The sequence below is a fragment of the Puma concolor genome, chromosome B3 (genome assembly GCF_028749965.1).
Source record: "Puma concolor isolate L17-30 chromosome B3, mPumCon1.1.hap2, whole genome shotgun sequence".
Taxonomy (NCBI): Eukaryota; Metazoa; Chordata; class Mammalia; order Carnivora; family Felidae; genus Puma; species Puma concolor.
In genome coordinates, this window is record NC_141672.1 from 28,746,962 (window position 1) to 28,764,228 (window position 17,267).

Here is a 17,267-nt window from a genome sequence, read left to right on the forward strand (position 1 = left end):
TTATAATCCGTACCGAACTCGTTCCTGAACCATCTCCTGGAACTTGTGTGTGGGGAAGGTAGAAGTAGTGGTTGACAGAAGAAAGTTCTTACTCTTGAATCCCTGGAATAGAAGAGCTCTTGTTGGGTTAAAAGGAAATGACTTTTGTTGTCACTCTGGTCTGATGGAAAAGGAGCACCTGATGTGTGTCTGTCTCCACTGCACAGACACTGGCATAATTCTTGCATTCCTCGAGAATGAGAAGGCTTGGTCCCTGTCCAGAAAGTGTTTGTGATGTTTGGCTCTGGTAGGTGCGACTGGAAACCCCTTTTCTCAGCCACATTCCCTGTGTGGCATGGCTCCCTGTCTGAACATAGCCTGTGGATAAAGATTTCTAGTGAACACTGTACTTGAAAACCAGGACTCCTTGGTTCTCTTGCTGACAGCTTACTGATTTGAGTCCTTTTTATTTCTTCATGTAAGAGTTTTCTAATTAATAAAATGAGCATTAAAAAAAAAAAAAAACTTCAAAACTTCCCAACAAAGCAATGGTATAAAGATGAATTAGGTTGTTTTTTAAAATCTTAAGTTTCTTCCGGAGATCTGTGCATTTTAAATAATAAGATGGCATGATTAAAGCTTATATCTGAGTACTGTATCTCCTCCAAGTACTAATGGTTACAGGGACAATGGCATTGTTCTTGTGTTTTTGTGTTGAACACCCAAGAGATGCCAGCCAGTCTTCTGACAGTTTCCTTCCCTTCACTGCTTTTCAGTCTCTGAAAGCTACCCGGAATTTCTCCATCTCAGATTGGAGCAAGAACTTTGAAGTGGTTTTCCAAGACGAAGAAGGTCAGTTTTAAAATTTCATATTCTTTTCCTTTTTAAGTTTATTTATTTTGAGAGAGAGAGAGAGAGAGAGAGAGGGAGAGATGGGGGGGTGGCAGAGAGAAGGGAGTAGAGAATCCCAAGTAGAGCCCCATGCGGGGCTCCATCCCACAAGCCGTGCGATCATGACCCAGATCAAGAGTTGGACACTTAACCGACCGAGCCACCCAGGTGCCCCTCATATTCATTTTCTTTAACTCTCTTCCCCACTCCTCCTCTCCTCCTTACTTGCTTTCCACAAAGAACAAAAATATCCCCCCTACCCCTGCCCCTGCCCAAGCTTATTTTCCTAAAGGAAAAAGAAGTCCTAAATTGAAACAGAAGATGTGGTGTTTACTGGCCAGGTAGCTTGGTGGAGCCTGTAGAGCACAGACAGAGGGACTTGGAGGCAGGCGCTAAGAGTTGGGACCAGAAGGGAAGGTAGTAACCTTTGCAGAACAAGAGAAAAGTCCATTTCCTGGGATCTCTGATCTCCCATGTTTCCATACTAGGGGGCATTAGCTTAGTGAACAAAATACCTTGAGTCCTTTAATCCTACAGAAAGGGATGGGATTTCCAAAAAAAAAAGCCCGCAGTTTATGTGGGTTGGAATGGGGAAACACTCACGTAGTGGAATGGAAGGAAGGTGGAGAGTGTCGAATGATGAATAGAGGAACATAAGCAACAAGAGGTGGTAGGCCAGAGTCCCTTTTTATTTTTATTATACCTTTCAGCTCTGGACTGGGGAGGGCCTCGTCGGGAATGGTTCGAGCTAATCTGCAAAGCATTATTTGATACCACCAATCAGCTCTTCACCCGATTCAGTGACAACAACCAAGCATTAGTGAGTTTGCGACTTCCCTGTGGGCGGGTGGAAAATGTCAGTTGCATCACAATACGTAACTCCAACAAGGGTTTGAGATCATGCAACTGTCCTGGAAATCTGACAACCTGTGTCTTGTTCTTAATTTCGATACTTACAGTATGAACCAATTAGATTGCTTCCCTCCTCTTTGCCTTTATTATTTCATGTGCAAAATAAGAGAAAATGCAGACGATGAGTATTTGACTAAAAAGTATTTTAGTGCAATGACCATTCTACTAATTACTATTATAATGATTAAGCCACTTTTCTCAAAATATACCTAAGGCCGTTGACTTTTGAACTAGATCTTTGACTAGGCAGAGGTATAAACAGTAGAGAAGTAGACTTCGTTTGAAAGAATTTCAGGTTTAGGGAAAAGACCTCCCATCATCCATTGGTTAACTTCCATACCCAGCCAGGGACCACAGACTTAATGTAAGATTCTTCTATTTACTGTAAATCCATCTTTGCCCTCTATCTTCCAGTCAGTCTAAATTACTCATGTTAGCTACCAAACAACTAATGGCATTTAGACAACTCTTTGATTCTAACACTGAAATTCTTGCTTCCTTGGGATGGAGTTGTCGGGGAGGGTCTTTCCAGAACCAGGCTTGAAGAAAAATGGCCCGGAGCCTTTATTTATTTATTTTTTTAATATTTATTTTTGAGAGGGAGGGAGAGAGAGAGAGCAAGCGCATAAACTCAGGAGGGGCAGAGGGTGGGGGTGGGGGACAGAGGATCTGAAGTGGCTCTGGGTGGACAGCAGCAGCGAGCCTGATGTGGGGCCAGAACTCATGAACTGTGAGATCATGCCCCGAGTCAGGGTCAGAAGCTTAACTAACTGAGCCACTCAAGTGCCCCAGAGCCTTTTAATCTCTTTCTTTCACAGGTACATCCCAATCCTAATCGCCCTGCTCATCTACGCTTGAAGGTGTATGAGTTTGCAGGGCGGTTGGTGGGCAAGTGTCTCTATGAGTCCTCTCTAGGAGGAGCCTACAAGCAATTGGTTCGAGCTCGATTCACCCGCTCTTTTTTGGCCCAGATCATAGGCCTACGTATGCATTATAAGGTAATGTCTTAGGTATGTGTTTTTACCAAGGCTCCTGGCCATTAATTCTGGAATTCCTCCACTCTGCGCTCATTGTTCTTAAGGGGGGAGGGGTAAGTGGTTCCAGGCAGTTACAAATTGCCTTTCTGGGTACGAGTAGTCATGTTCTGTTGTCTTTCTGTCTTCTCAGTACTTTGAAACAGATGACCCAGAATTCTACAAATCTAAAGTTTGCTTCATCCTCAACAATGACATGAGTGAGATGGAGCTCGTCTTTGCAGAAGAGAAATATAATAAATCAGGTCAATTGGATAAGGTGAGAAAGAGAACCGAACTTGGGTCCCGTGGTTCCCAGCCTGCTCTACAGCAGGGCTGTCAAATGGAGCTTTCCGCAATGATGGAAATGTTCTTTATCTGGGCTGTCTTTTGGACACCCAACATGTGGCTTGTTATCCACCAAATAACTGAATTTTTCACTTTATTTCATTGTCATTAATGTAAGCACGTGAGGCTAGTGGCAACCATATCAGGACATTGCATCCCACGGTTGATGATCTTGGCCCATTTAATGGAGCAAAAGACACATGTACCCATATATCCTACCCACTCCTCCTTTCCAGTAGAAAAAGAACTTAGTGATAATGAAGTGTCACTGCATAAGTAGCTTTGGGGGAACGGCAGTGTCCCAAAGGTCAGTAGGGGCTTAATTTGGGATCATAGAGACATGAGGCTCTTGCTGACAAGGAACCGTAATATCTTCCTGTTCCGTCCCCACTAGTTGACCAGGTCAGAGAAGACTCGCTCCGATATCCTAGTAGCTAGTAGAATGTGCTGTGGTAGGACCGCTGAAGCTTAGTAAGTATATGAAACCAGGTGTGTTGCGAGGTTGAGGGTGCAGCAGACGCTCATTGCTGTGATGGAGTTCGATAATGCTGTGTTTATGGGACGTAGCGGCTGAGTGTCGTCAACTCCCAGCCACAGCCTCCCCCGTCTCTTTTGCCTCTTCTTTCAGGTGGTAGAGCTCATGACAGGTGGAGCTCAAACCCCAGTCACTAATGCGAATAAAATCTTCTATTTAAATCTACTGGCCCAATATCGACTGGCCAGTCAAGTGAAAGAGGAGGTGGAACACTTCTTAAAAGGTGAGAGCCTGTCTGTTCTTGGTCTTGAGATAAAAATCCCCATATCCAAAACGTGGGTCTGGCTTTAACTTGGCTACTTTGTTTCAGGTCTGAATGAGTTGGTCCCTGAGAACCTTTTGGCCATTTTTGATGAAAACGAGCTTGAAGTAAGTGCTTGCAATTGCAGACCCGCATTCTTGACTGGGTATTTGAGTGTGCACGCAGGAACCAGCTTGTTGTGTCTTCTCTTATGAGATGAGGTGGGGAAGTCATTTGTTCTAGAGTTGGTTTCCCTTTTGTGACCCTCCCATGCATTTACCCTTTCACCAGCTTTCAGAACATTAGAATGTGAAAATTAGAAACTGTAGCTAATTACCCTTGAAGAGTAATAATTAATAGTCATTTATTCATCAAATATTATTGATAACTGGTTGACTAGTAAAGAACATTGGTATTGTGTGCAGTCCTTGTAAATCCCATGACATTTAAAGTTGATTTTAGGGAATAATAGAATATTTTGTACAGAGACTATTGTCTCCTGTATGAGACACTTACACAAACGTCCTTTGGACATTTGAAGCATTAGAGAACTAGCAGTGAATAGGACAAAGCCCCTGCCATCATGGAGCTATGTCCCAGGGAAGGAGACAAACCAAAAGATGTGACATATTTCAAAGCTTGGGGTCACAACGCTATATAGTTAATATATTCTTATTCAGATCCTGTAACAACCGAAAAATGCTATAAGATGGTGAATGCCATTCTGTAATTATCAAAATAGAACTTGTGGGCAAAAAATAAAATCAGTTGGTTACTTACTTGCTGCTCACAGATGATACATACAAGGCAACTTATCAGTTCCCACTTCACACAGCTTTTATGAAGAGTGTGTTTTTGCAAACTGTTGCCTGTAAGGAGGAAATTCTTCAAAAATGAGAAAACAAAAAAGTAGTTTCACGTGGTCTTATAGAGTGTTTATTCTTATTAACTGAATTGGCTTCAAGAACAAGAACTAAAGCCGGGTGCAATTTTCATCACATTTGTGCCTTCATACATGAAATTCAAACAAAATGAACGCTCCATCTCTCAGCCTAAAGTTTCCCATAGACTATCATCTAGTGCTGTTTATTTTGGGGGCTGAGGAATAGCTAGCTACTGGTGTATTTTGTTTTACCATGAAGCATGGCATTTGTAACAACGTTTAAAAGTGAGTAGGAAGGAAGGACACAGTCTCTTACAGTTACTCGGCACTCTACTCGCACTCTACTCTCACTCATTAGCTTAGCAGTTTCTTCTTGAAGGAGGCAAGGCTCCTCAGGTTTAATTTGGGCTTTTCTGGTCTCTTGATTAGGATGTATCTTTTTTTTTTTTTTTAAACATTTATTGATTTTTGAGAGAGAGAGACAGAGACAGAGAGAGACAGTGCAGACTGGGGAGGGGCAGAGAGAGAGGGAGATACAGAATCCAAAGCAGTCTCCAGGCTCTGAGCTGTCAGCATACAGGCTGACGCGCGGCTCGGACTGACGAACCGCGAGATCATGACCTGGGCTGAAGTTGGACGCTTAACGGACTGAGCCACCCAGGTGCCCAAGATGTGTCATTTTTTTATAACTATTGAGTAAGTACTCACAGTCTGCTAAGTCACATGCTGGAACCTGAACCAAATTAGGATATCAACAAGGTGTTTAGGCCTCTGAAGTCATTAATGTTCTCATTTTTTTGTATACTTTTTAATTTATCTGATCAAGTAGAGGCCGGGCTAAAGGGAAGGTAGTAAAAGTTCAGTCCACAAAAGAAGGGAAACAGAAAAGGCCATCTGAAATATTCATAGGAGCTGGGACTTTTCATCAGAGGGAACGGGCCTGCCTTTTCTTCCTGGTGTTCCTAGACTCTCTCCAAAGCAGACTCAGTAAATACTTGGTTCTTTTTTTGTCTTTTGTTTCAATTCAAAATAGTCTGCAGCAGTTTTTTGTTTTGTTTTTTTTTTAAACAAGAAAGCAGTTCTTATTCTGTGTGCCTTTTTATTTTATTTTTTTAGAGAGAGAGAGCTTGTGCGAGTAGGGCAGAGGGAGAGAGAGAATCTTAAGCAGACTACGAACCCAGTGCCGAGCCCGACACAGGGCTCGATCCCACGACCCTGGGATCATGACCTGAGCCAAAATCAAGAGTCAGATGTTGAATCGACTGATCACCCAGTAGTTCTTAATTAGGGGTGCACATCAGTAACAGGAAACTTTTTCAAAATACACAAGTTCCTAACCCATTCCTGGAGATTTTGATTCCGTAGGTCTGGGGTAAGGCTTTGGGCATCTACATATTTTTTTAAAAAGCTGTGTGAGGGGCGCCTGGGTGGCGCAGTTGGTTAAGCGTCCGACTTCAGCCAGGTCACGATCTCGCGGTCCGTGAGTTCGAGCCCCGCGTCGGGCTCTGGGCTGATGGCTCAGAGCCTGGAGCCTGTTTCCGATTCTGTGTCTCCCTCTCTCTCTGCCCCTTCCCCGTTCATGCTCTGTCTCTCTCTGTCCCAAAAATAAGTAAAAAACGTTGAAAAAAAAAAATTAAAAAGCTGTGTGATTTTTACCACGCTGGTTAGGAACCATTGGCCTGTTATAATTAATTTTCCTAAAGCAGAGTTCTGGCATTATGATCTCACCTTATGGTCTTTTTCCTGGTGTTTTCTTTATTCCATATTTTGCATGTTAACACAGGCAATTTTGACCTTATGTTGCGTCTTTGTCCCCTGATTGTCCTGGTAACACCTGACTATTTTCTCCAGCTGCTGATGTGTGGGACTGGGGACATCAGTGTGTCTGACTTCAAAGCCCACGCAGTGGTCGTTGGCGGCTCATGGCATTTCAGAGAGAAGGTAAGTGGGCCAAACTTCCTTTCATTGGATTTGTGCCCTGTTACAAGGAAAAGCTTTCAGAAGAGAAGTATCCAGGAATCAGAGAGGCAGACGTATCGACTGGGAAAAAATGACACATGAGGGAGAGACAGGTGGTTGTCCAGGCAGAAGGGAGCCCTGGTCCCTCGGGGCTGTTGTGCTGCCTGCCACAGGAGTCGTACGTGAGAAATGCAAAGGAATAGAACCAGGCAATCAACGACCACCCTGCTGACTGTGTGACAACAGAAATTCGTAAAGAGGTTGTCGACTGTAACCGTTGCTACCCTTGTCGCCCACTTCAGAGTATCCTGTTCTCTCCCCAGGGGTCAGATCCTAGGCTGCACACTTGAGTGTGACCCCACCTTGTGCTCTCTCTCTCTGGCAGGTCATGAGATGGTTCTGGACTGTGGTTTCCAGTCTGACCCAGGAGGAGTTGGCTCGGCTGCTACAGTTCACAACAGGCTCCTCTCAGCTACCACCCGGAGGTTTCGCTGCCCTCTGTCCCTCATTCCAGATTATTGCTGCTCCGACCCACAGCACGCTCCCGACTGCACACACGTGGTGCGTACCAGACCGTCCAGTGCACGCTCACGGGGGAGGGTCGTCCCAGCCCCTGCCAGTGCTTCTGGCAGTGTGAGTTAATCCCTTCTCCCCTTGCCCTTCCAGTTTTAACCAGCTGTGCCTCCCCACGTATGACTCGTACGAAGAGGTGCACAGGATGCTGCAGCTGGCCATCAGTGAGGGCTGCGAGGGCTTTGGCATGCTCTGACCGCCCTCCTGCCATCCCCCCGGCCCTGTGCTTTCTGGAGCACCTGGGTGCACGTAACAGCGTGATAACACTGACCCAGACATCCACGTAACGTACACGGAACCATCGGCCAGAAGCTGCTGCATGCTCCCCAGTAGCTGGAGTATTTGGTCATCTGTGAGCTGGATCCTTCCCTTGCTGCTCCCTACACATTTCTCCCACGGGCCACTTGGGCACGGTGTGTCATGTGAGCTGCTCACTCTGTCACGAGAGGAGGACCGTGCTGCCGTAACTTCATTTGGTTCTTAGAAGATCTCGGTGGCAGGAGCTGCTTCACTAGCTGAGGAAGATTACACAAAGGGCTCGGCTTTCTTAGAAGGCTGTCCTCCTCCTTGCTCAGCCTCCTCTGCTGGTGTCCCTGAGAGATCCCCTCTGCAGCCCTCACTACTTGACCTGAGGTGATGTGAGTCCCTCTTGTGGGCATGGTGATTGCCTCTTCTCACCAGGAGCTGGGAGAAGCACCGCGAGGAAGGGGCCCACATGAGCAGTCTTCATTTTTGTCCCTCTGCACAATGGCAGGCTCAGGCCATGGCACTGGACTACCTCTAATGGGGACTGATAGCACAAAAGGATTTTTTGTGTGTGGTGTCAGAACTGGAAAACGAGCTTTTTCCCTGAAGGCATTTCTGGAAATGATCATTAATCCATAAAGAACTCTCTACGCTTTTTTTTTTTTAGTTTGAGCCAGTGAGAAAAACAGACCCAAGAATGTGAAAGATAGCTGGGCTATAGCTTCCAGTGCCGAATATGATTTTCCCTTAGGGCCCGGGACACGTCTAGGCACATGGCTGGCTTGAAGACTACTGACGTTTGTCCCTGAGTTTGTTCTTTACACTGAGGTGTGGCTGGGCCTGGCCACTTACCTTCAACTTATTCAGTCTGCTAAGAGCTAGGGATTCTTTAGCTTTCTACGGAAGAAAATTTTGTAGCAAGGGATTGAGACAGTAAGAATAGCATGCTAACGATGCCTGGTTCTCTCTTTGCTTGGTTTTCTCTGGCAGCACTGAGGCAAGGGAAAAGGGACCTGTGGCTCAGTCACAGGTTCTTGGGGTCAGGGCACAAGGAACATACATAGAAGAGCTGTGTCAGACAACAAACACCCAGCTGCTCAGTGACTTCACTCTGTCAGTTGCCAGCAGGAGTCCCAGTGGAGGGAGGACGATCTAGTAGGTTCGGTTACATGATGACTGAAGAGAACCTGTAGCTGTCTCTTGGAAGATCACACCATCCTTTCTCATTACAGTTTGAATACACACATCTTCAAGACTCAAACTCTCATCAACTCTCCAAATTTCTGTGTTTAAGAAGGCTTTGCTGCAAGCTACCCTTCTCAACGGGGCATTCAACTCTGAGAATATTACAAGCCATCCTTACTGCCAAAACCAGCAAGTACAGAGGCCAGAGATGAGGCAGGACTTATGGCAATGCCCTGGCCTCCCGGAAGCATGTCTGAGCCCTCCCGTTCCCAGGGATCACAAGGAACAAGCCCTCCCGAGCTGCTCCCGCTGCTGCCTGACCTCACTCCTTCGCAGTCGTCATTTGTCCTTGGCATGGGTGCCGACCTCACTCATTCTTGGGGTCTGGGATCCAGCGTCAGGGCCTCGACACCCACAGGGTCCTCCATGCCACACGGTCACTGCTCTCCTCAGGGACCAGGACAAGGTGCTGCTGCTCGCCCCAGTGTCTTCCCATGGGACACATGCAGGCGAGTTTCGTCATCACCCTGGACAAGGCGATGTTGCCCCTTGGGCCCGGAGAGGGGCTTCCAGCTGGGGGTACGTGGGCTGGTTCTGCTGTCCTTGGCAGTTGATCCTCTTCTGGACTCTGCATTCTCCCCTCCGTGGCCCTCCAGAGACTGCTGCTGGAGCTCGATTTGATTTTCTTGGCTAGATCTGTCATTTTAAGCTCCAGTCATAGCACTTTTCAGAGCATCCTGGGTGCCACCGCGGCTGGCTGCGGCCGCTTGCGTGCCTGTGGTGGGCCTCGGCCCCAGGGTCTTTGTGTAACAAAACCCTTTGATACTGTTGTGGTTTTCTACTCTTCCAGTGTACTCCCTCTCCCAAGTCTGTTCAGAAGTATCTTTGCTCTGTTTAGCCTTTTCCTTTTCTCTTTTTTTCTAATCTTGCTCTGGTACTAGTCAATATGGGAGAAAAAGGTACATGTCAGAGAGAAGGAGGAATATGTGTCACTTCTCGGGCAATTTTTACTTTCGTGTTTCTTCTTTTGGCCGGTTCTTTTGTTTATGCCCTTGTGGCCCAGGTACTTGGGGGAGGCGGGCTGAACGACTGGCCTTTTAGTGTCTTTGAGGGAAGCCAAGCAGCAAGTGAACAGCAGGGAGAGCATCAGCGTGTTTTCTAGAGACCAAGCCCTGCTGCAGGTCCGTCAGGCCAGGCAGAGGGGCCAGGTAGGTGTAGTGAGACTGTAAATATTTTGTACAGGAAATAAATACCGAAAAGGGTTATGTAGCGAGTGACTCTTCTTTAAGTGGCGACTCAGGGCTCAAACTGGAGGTGGGGAAGGAAAAGAAAGATTTGGAAATGTTTTTGCATTTTTCCCAGTAATTCTTTCAGAAGCTCCCAGCGCCAGGTAGAACGTGCGCACAGAGCCCTGGCCTGTCCCAGCTCTTCTCGCGCCTCCGTCCTTCCCTGACCGCTGTCCCTGATGCCGGGCAGGGCCATGGTGCCTGACAGGTGCTTGCGCCCACCTCCTGAACAAGAAACCAGTGTGGCAAGAGCAGAGGGTGTCTGTTTTCATCAGTCTTTTAAACATGAATTTGTTGTTTTACTATGTAAGAAACTCAGCATAGAAAATTTGCAAATAAAAAGCACGAGAGAAAGAATTCACCTGCCATCCAGCGGTAACCACTGTTAAGCGATGTGTATAGCCTTCTGGTTTGTATACAATCACGCTTATTTCCACGCCTCCTCTCCCCCTTCCCACTCTCCCCGAAGTGGGCTGGCATAGCAGACAAAAATACTGCCTCTCAAAAAGTTTGGAGGCGAGGGGCACGTGGTACCAATTCTTTTCCAACCAAAGGTAAGCGTGGCAGAAAACCAGACCTCGGGGCCCTGGCCTTATTGCGGAAGTAATCTTGGTGTCATTACTTATTGGTTCCCAATTGGGAAAATTGGAAGATCAACAAAATTCCCTTTGGAATTGTGTTTAAAGTACTGATTTTTGCCCCATCTCCCAGACCTAGTGAATTGGAATCTTAAGTTTGAACACCACCCTTAGAGTGCTGTCACTCTACTCCCACCTCCTCAAGCTTCTGAGTGATATGAGATGTCCTTAAAAAAAACACAGTTCTGCCCCTCTAACTTCATGTTTTTAGGTTACCAGTCCTGCGTCTTTTATACTTGCTGTTCTCATGGCTTTGAGTGAGTCCCTGGGAATGGTCATCATTGATTGATTTCAGCCTATCATGAAGTTATTCTTAAGACTCAAGAGGGTGGCCGGATTGCTCTTGAATTAACACAGTAAGTGCTAACTTTAGCCTGTCATGCACTGTTACCTCTGAGCCACTGCAGTGAGCCCTCCGACCTCTGCCCAGCCACACTTCTCTGAGAACCACAATAGAGATTCTCTGACAGGTGGCTTGACCCAGAGGCTCCTTGTCTCTACTTCTGCTTCACTTAGACCCTCAAGCATAATCGAACAACTTCAGGTATTCTGTAATACTTTTATTTAAAAACAAATTTCCTTTTTTTCTTTTGAGATGTAACATATATACAAAGAAAAGATCAACAGGCATGCACAATTTAATAATTACAAAGGAAGGGCGCCTGGGTGACTCAGCCAGTTAAGTGTCCGACTTCGGCTCAGGTCATGATCTCATGGCTCATGGGTTCGAGCCCCACGTTGGGCTCTGTGCTGACAGCTCAAGAGCTGGAGCCTGCTTCGGACTCTGTGTCTCCCTCTCTCTCTGCTCCACCCCCACTTGCAATCTCTCAAAAACAAATACTTAAAAAAATTTAAAAAGAAAAAAGAAAATGACTCAGTGCTAAATTGTCTCAAAAATTGTGAAACAGGCTAATATTTCTGACTCAGAGTACTGCCTTTGTGCAACATCTAACAGAATGCCATTCCAGAGTTATTGGAGAGCTTAGTTTTTTTGGTTTGGAGTACAGAGGGTGGATTTAGAAACGCACAGGACATATTGTGATGATTTGGATTTACGCTCAATAGAGTGATACAGAGGTGCCGCCTAGAGCTAGCTGTGCCTTGCTGTGAATACTTCCGTTCCGCCCCCTACCCGGTTCAGTCCACTTTAATTCTGCTCACATAACACTTTGTGATAGCCACAGCAGGGACCTGGGCTCAGGTGTGGTCTCTACAGGATGGTCCACGGATTCCTGGTGGAAGAAGATGTGGCGGACCCAGTCAGTTGCCAGATGTCAGAGGAACGATGGCTGTAGGTTTTTGATACGGCACAGAAGTAACTTTAGCAAAGTGGTCCAGGTTGTCGGTAGAGCCCAGCCAGCTACAGCGGCTTCTTCCAACACGAGGTGGTACATCTAGGAGCCGGGATCAAACACATCACAGAACCATGATATCCATCACCTTACAAGAACAGTGTGGGGCTCCCCTTCTAGATCCCTTTGACCTTCCTTCAGGGAAAGGATGGATAATTCATCCAGGATGAAGCCTTTGGGTGGGGTTGCTACCCAGTTAGCAGACTAACATAGCTTTTATCATCTTTGGTGACCATGAATGCCTTAGACCAGGGTATGCTGGCAAACCAGGTGACTTTCTGAGTGAGCAAGGTCTTAGGACTTCATCTCTTAGGGAGAACTCTAGGAAGAAGTGAGTCTTGGACTAATCAAGGAGCTGGGTGAGGAGATAAATTTTTTTTGTATGTTTTATTTATTTTGAGAGAAAGAGCGTGAGCAGGGGAAGAGCACAGAGAGAAGGGGACAGAGGATCCGAAGCAGGCTCTGCACTGACTTCAGCGAGCCTGATGTGGGATTCGAACTCACAAACTGTGAGATGACCTGAGCCAAAGTCGTATGCTCAACTGACTGAGCCATCCAGGTGCCCCAATAAATTTCTTTTATAAACATCATTGTGTCCTTGACCAGGTGGCCCACCCTAATGAAGGGAACCTACCTGTATCCTATGTTTCTGACTCCAGGGCCCCTGGGCTTGTAGCCTCCCCTGCAGCAGAGGCATCCATCATTTGGCCTTTTGTCAAAGAGGATGTTCTTAGACCTATTTGCGTCAAGTGGGCAGAAGGGGACCCTCAGAGGATAGAGAGCTGTGAATTGATGAGTTTGAATGTTGATATTTTTAACTCCATGGTTCAACCTTAGGCAGGATAATCTTTGAGTATTAGTTTCCTGACCTGCAAAATGATGCAATTAACTAAATAAGAAAAGTGGCTAATAACTTCGAGTTCTTGGGAGGTTTTCCTATCTATGGTATGTGTGCTACCATATTGCCTATGGCTTTGGGCCCCAGTAATTTCCATAGCAGGAGGCTATATGGATGTAGGAGTGGTAGACGATGCTAGAGTGGATGACTGGATTGGGATGGTGGCTCTTTTCCCTCCTTGCCATGTTCAGGCAGGCCAGAGAGAATGGGTATTCAAGATGTCTAGCCCAAAAAGCTGTGAAAAAGGCCCCCAGGTCAGAAGAGACCTCTCCTTCCTTCATAAGACTCTGCAAAGGCCAAAGGTGGTATAAATTTCAAACTTATTTCATGTGGCATAGTGGAATAGGCAATCTAGAGATAAGCAACCAAATACCCTCAACTTCCCGTAGCTCATCTGATTACTGAATCATGATAATAGTGGCCTTTTTTTTTTTTTTTTTTTTAGTTCCTCCCTAATGCTAGGAGCTTTAATAACTATTATCTTATTACCGACAATGACCCTGCGAAGTTGGTCTCGTTCTCTCCATGCCACACAAGACACAGATAGACTCTGAGAGGATAAGTAACTGCTGAGCTTCCTTAGCGATTAAGTGGCACAGCTGTATTTGAACACGGGCCTGTTTCATGTCAAGGCCCAAACTCTTGCCGGTTTGTCTCAGGCAGATTAGTTTAGACTAGGGAACAGCCCACGTAGTGGGCCACCAGGGCTCCGTGACTCTGCCTTGCATTTGCTTGGTGACACTGTGTGACAGATAAACATTTTATGCTCATGTTTACCTGTCAGTCACTTGACGATTTGGGATTTACAGTAGGGAGAAGGCCTTCCTCTAAGAAATATAACTATTGGTAGTGGCTTTAAAATCTTTTGCATGGAGAAAGTTCCAAAGAATACCAGCTAATGGCTTGAGGGAGGTGTCTTCCAAGCTTGAATGAACCTGCATAAAGAACACAAGAAACCCTTGAGGATATAACTGAGGGAAAAAAATCCTGAAATCTTAATATCCCCAGTTTGGTAGAAAAAATCCATAGATCGCATGCAAATGAAATCATTAGAATGAGGTCAGACACGCTACACAATACCCTGATGTTTATCTCTGGTAACTAAGTCTGCAGAAAAGGGCTCATTTAAATAAATCTTTTTGTCTCAAAACTTTCCTTACATGAAACACAGCACCGTTTGGTAAAGGCCAAATTCCTGGTGGTTATCTCACTGAGGAAGCAGACTGTTTTCAAGAATGCCAGTTAAAGGGAGAGCTACGTCTGAAACAAGACTGATTCTGTTGGAATTATCAGCATAGCATCTTCCCCGGGTAGGGGTCCTGTACCTGTCTGGGATGAGGTCACCATTTCTACAGTCCCCACTTCACCTGCGTCATGGATTTGAACATGAAGAAAACTTTCGGAATCTTCCCATCCTCCTCCTGCAGACCAACAATGTTCCCTCTCTCCTCAGAACTCCCACTCGAAGGAATTGCCAGGACATTCCTCTCTTTGCCTATTAGCAGAGTCAGGGATATCAGAGTATTTGCAAGCCAGCTAGAGAGCCTTTGATGGCTTTTATGTTCTGTTGAAAACAAAATGTTGTGTTATTGTGTAAGAAGAAGGTTATGTGTGTGTCATCATTTTGTGCTAGATCTCATAAGTTCTAGGTATAATCCTGCTCCAGGCAGTCATTTCGTTTCCAACAAATGTACCTCCCCTGCCACCACCACCACCAAAAAACCAGACACCCAAATCTGATGTTTCTGTTCCCTCATTGGTTCTGTGGCCTCCCTTTTCCCTTTAGTTCTCTGTACCTCCTTTGCATTCTAGCAGACTTTTCCTGTGTATCAGGCATTGTGCAGGGAGCTAGGGACACACGAGACAGAATGTGATCCCTGCCTCTGAATAGCTCACAGTCTTGTCTGGGGAGACAGACATATAAATAATCTAATTTCCTTCATTTCCTTCCCCCGAGGCTTGACCACCCAAACCCATCACCATCAATCCCCATAGGTTCTCTCATTCTTGTTTAATTTGGGTGGGGGGGAAAGTTTCTGTTTATGGACTTGGAGACTTTCCATAGAATAGGAGTAACGGCTGCAAGTGAAATTTGTCTGGCTCGTTACACATATACAAAGGGAGGGAATTTACGTTCCCTGTTGATTTTCAGAGAAGCAAGAACATTTGCAAAGATGGATTCCAAGCTAGGAGACCCCCATTGTGCCATGAATTGGCCATCACCTGAGCAGGTCCTAGGAAAGGCTGGGAAAGGGAACTCAGATCTCAGGACCCACTCTCTCCCTTTAACCTTCTCTTCCAGACAAAGCAGACCTGAAGTGTTGACTTTGGCAATGGGGGAACTGGCCAGTAGCCTGCAGCTCGGTGAATGAAATTAAAATCTTGAGTGGATTGGGAGAGGGAGGTATCTCCAACACTAACAGCAATAAGGGTTCGTACAGCGGTGGCAAAGGAAAGAAAGTGATGCTATTTCCAGTGAGTCCAGCGGCGTGAAGAGACAAGTCAACTTCGTGAACAGCCATGAAATTGGTTGAGACCATTATGGGTGGAAACACTGAGCTTTACCCCAATTTCCCTTGATGTCCATCACACCCAGGAAATTGGAATCCTTTGTCATCTCTTTGTAGTGTGCTACAGCAGATGCCCGTTCCTCTTTGGGGTTTGGGCAAATCCTAATGTTGATTCCCCAAGCTTCTGAGCTGGATCATAGCTGGATGGCCCTTGGGTCAGGCTATTGCCTTGAGGAAAACCTTTCGTCTTCTTCTCCCGGAGGGATTTCTCCTCTCATACTCTGTTTATGATGATGCCAGCCTGTGTCTCCTCAAATGGTCAGAGCAACGCAATTAAACTTGGGTATTCCTCCTATAGATCTGGCACTTGTTATCCTAGTCAAGGCAGACATGTTGGATCCTGATGGGCTCATGTGTGTAGCTCTGGAGGGGGGCGTGGGGGGGTGTCTGCCTTTCTCACAGTGGATCAACAATTCTGACTTAGGATCCCCCTTTTCTCCCCCACACCTTGAAAACTGTTTGGTTTTGGCATCCAAGCTATGTCTTCCAGACAGCCTCTCATACCCAGAGGCAGCATTTTAAAACTCTCTTGTCAGGCCGTATCTGGAGCTTTGGCTCCAAAAATGCCATTGTGGATTAGCTATACAGGGATTAAAACACACACACACACACACGCACAACTCCACTCCTGCTTTTGGGGTGCAGGCTGGGTTTGGGGGCTTCGCGTGGTGGGAAAAAGGGGCCAAGATAGTGGTTGGCACAAGGATATGGAGGACTTTGGAAGCAGAGCCAGAGACTCTGAGGATTGAGGCCCGGGAAAGTTTGGCACGAGAAAAGCTGGGTATTTAACCAGGAACAGTCCCTCTATTTTTCTCGGCCTTGGCAGCAGGTCAGAGCAACAAGCAGTTCTAGCAAGGTCCACATCCTTCCTATTGTCTCCACCCCAACCTCACTCATCGTCCCAAACATCTGCTTCAGATTTGGGCCCTTGCCTTCTCCCCGATTCCTGTACCGAACCGCGGTGGCGAGGGCAAGGGACCGGTCTGCAGGTGTGGGATGGGGAAGAGGAGGGGGAGGAAGGCTCGGAAAAGTCATTTAAAGCTTTTGTTTCAGGTGCTGCAGAAGGATTAAGGGGCTGAGCTTTTGTTTTTGTTTTTGTTTTTGTTTTAGTGTGCATACACATCACCAAAATCTAACCTGTAAGTTGTTTCACTTTCTGGGTCAAGGGAGCAAGGAAGGGAGGGAATTGGGACCAGCTGGGGATGTCTTTGGGTCATCACATGGCCTGCTTTTCAAAGGCAGCCCGGAGTCACTCCAGAGGGAGCAAACTGAAGTGATTAGTGCCCACAATGCACAGTCGGGAAGTGCTAACGAGGTAGTAAACATTCTTTCTCCTGCTAGCAGCTGCATAGAAGCTGAAGCAAAGCAGAGTGGTGGACCTAGCCCAGGCCTGGAGGTGGAGGAGAGAAGTAATCCAGTGGTAGCAGTTAGTCAAGGCAGCCTCAAAATCTCACCAGGAGGCATTTCAACTTCCTCTGGCACCTGCCCTGAAATCCCAATTCGTTTTAAGTGACAGAAACTCCCCAAGGGAAAATACTGGGGGACTTTTAGGGAGTAATCTCCAAACTCTTGTAATAATAATAGCCAGCATCTAATACCGCACCCTGCCCTGTTCAAGGACCTGCCTGTGTTAACTCATTTAATCTTCACATCAATCTACGAGGTAAAGACAATTACTACTTCCACGTTCCAGATGAGGAAACTGAGCCACCGTGAAGTAAGTTGCCCAGGGTTGCACGTCCAGTGATGAGTCTAGGT

The 17,267-nt window shown here is 46.3% G+C and overlaps 1 protein-coding gene across 5 annotated transcripts in view; it reads left to right on the plus strand.

Annotated features, from left to right (window-relative positions):
* AREL1 (apoptosis resistant E3 ubiquitin protein ligase 1) overlaps positions 1-10,419 on the plus strand; it is a 49,557-nt gene extending 39,138 nt beyond the window's left edge. For all 5 annotated transcript variants that reach the window (XM_025919563.2, XM_086709262.1, XM_086709263.1 and 2 more), the window contains 9 exons: positions 756-831; positions 1,581-1,690; positions 2,601-2,780; positions 2,950-3,075; positions 3,772-3,901; positions 3,989-4,047; positions 6,654-6,743; positions 7,147-7,322; positions 7,428-10,419. In XM_025919563.2, the coding sequence (XP_025775348.1) occupies positions 756-831; positions 1,581-1,690; positions 2,601-2,780; positions 2,950-3,075; positions 3,772-3,901; positions 3,989-4,047; positions 6,654-6,743; positions 7,147-7,322; positions 7,428-7,530 (1,050 nt within the window). In that variant the 3' untranslated portion in view covers positions 7,531-10,419. The remainder of the gene's footprint in view (positions 1-755; positions 832-1,580; positions 1,691-2,600; positions 2,781-2,949; positions 3,076-3,771; positions 3,902-3,988; positions 4,048-6,653; positions 6,744-7,146; positions 7,323-7,427) is intronic.
* The last annotated feature ends 6,848 nt before the right edge of the window (positions 10,420-17,267 follow it).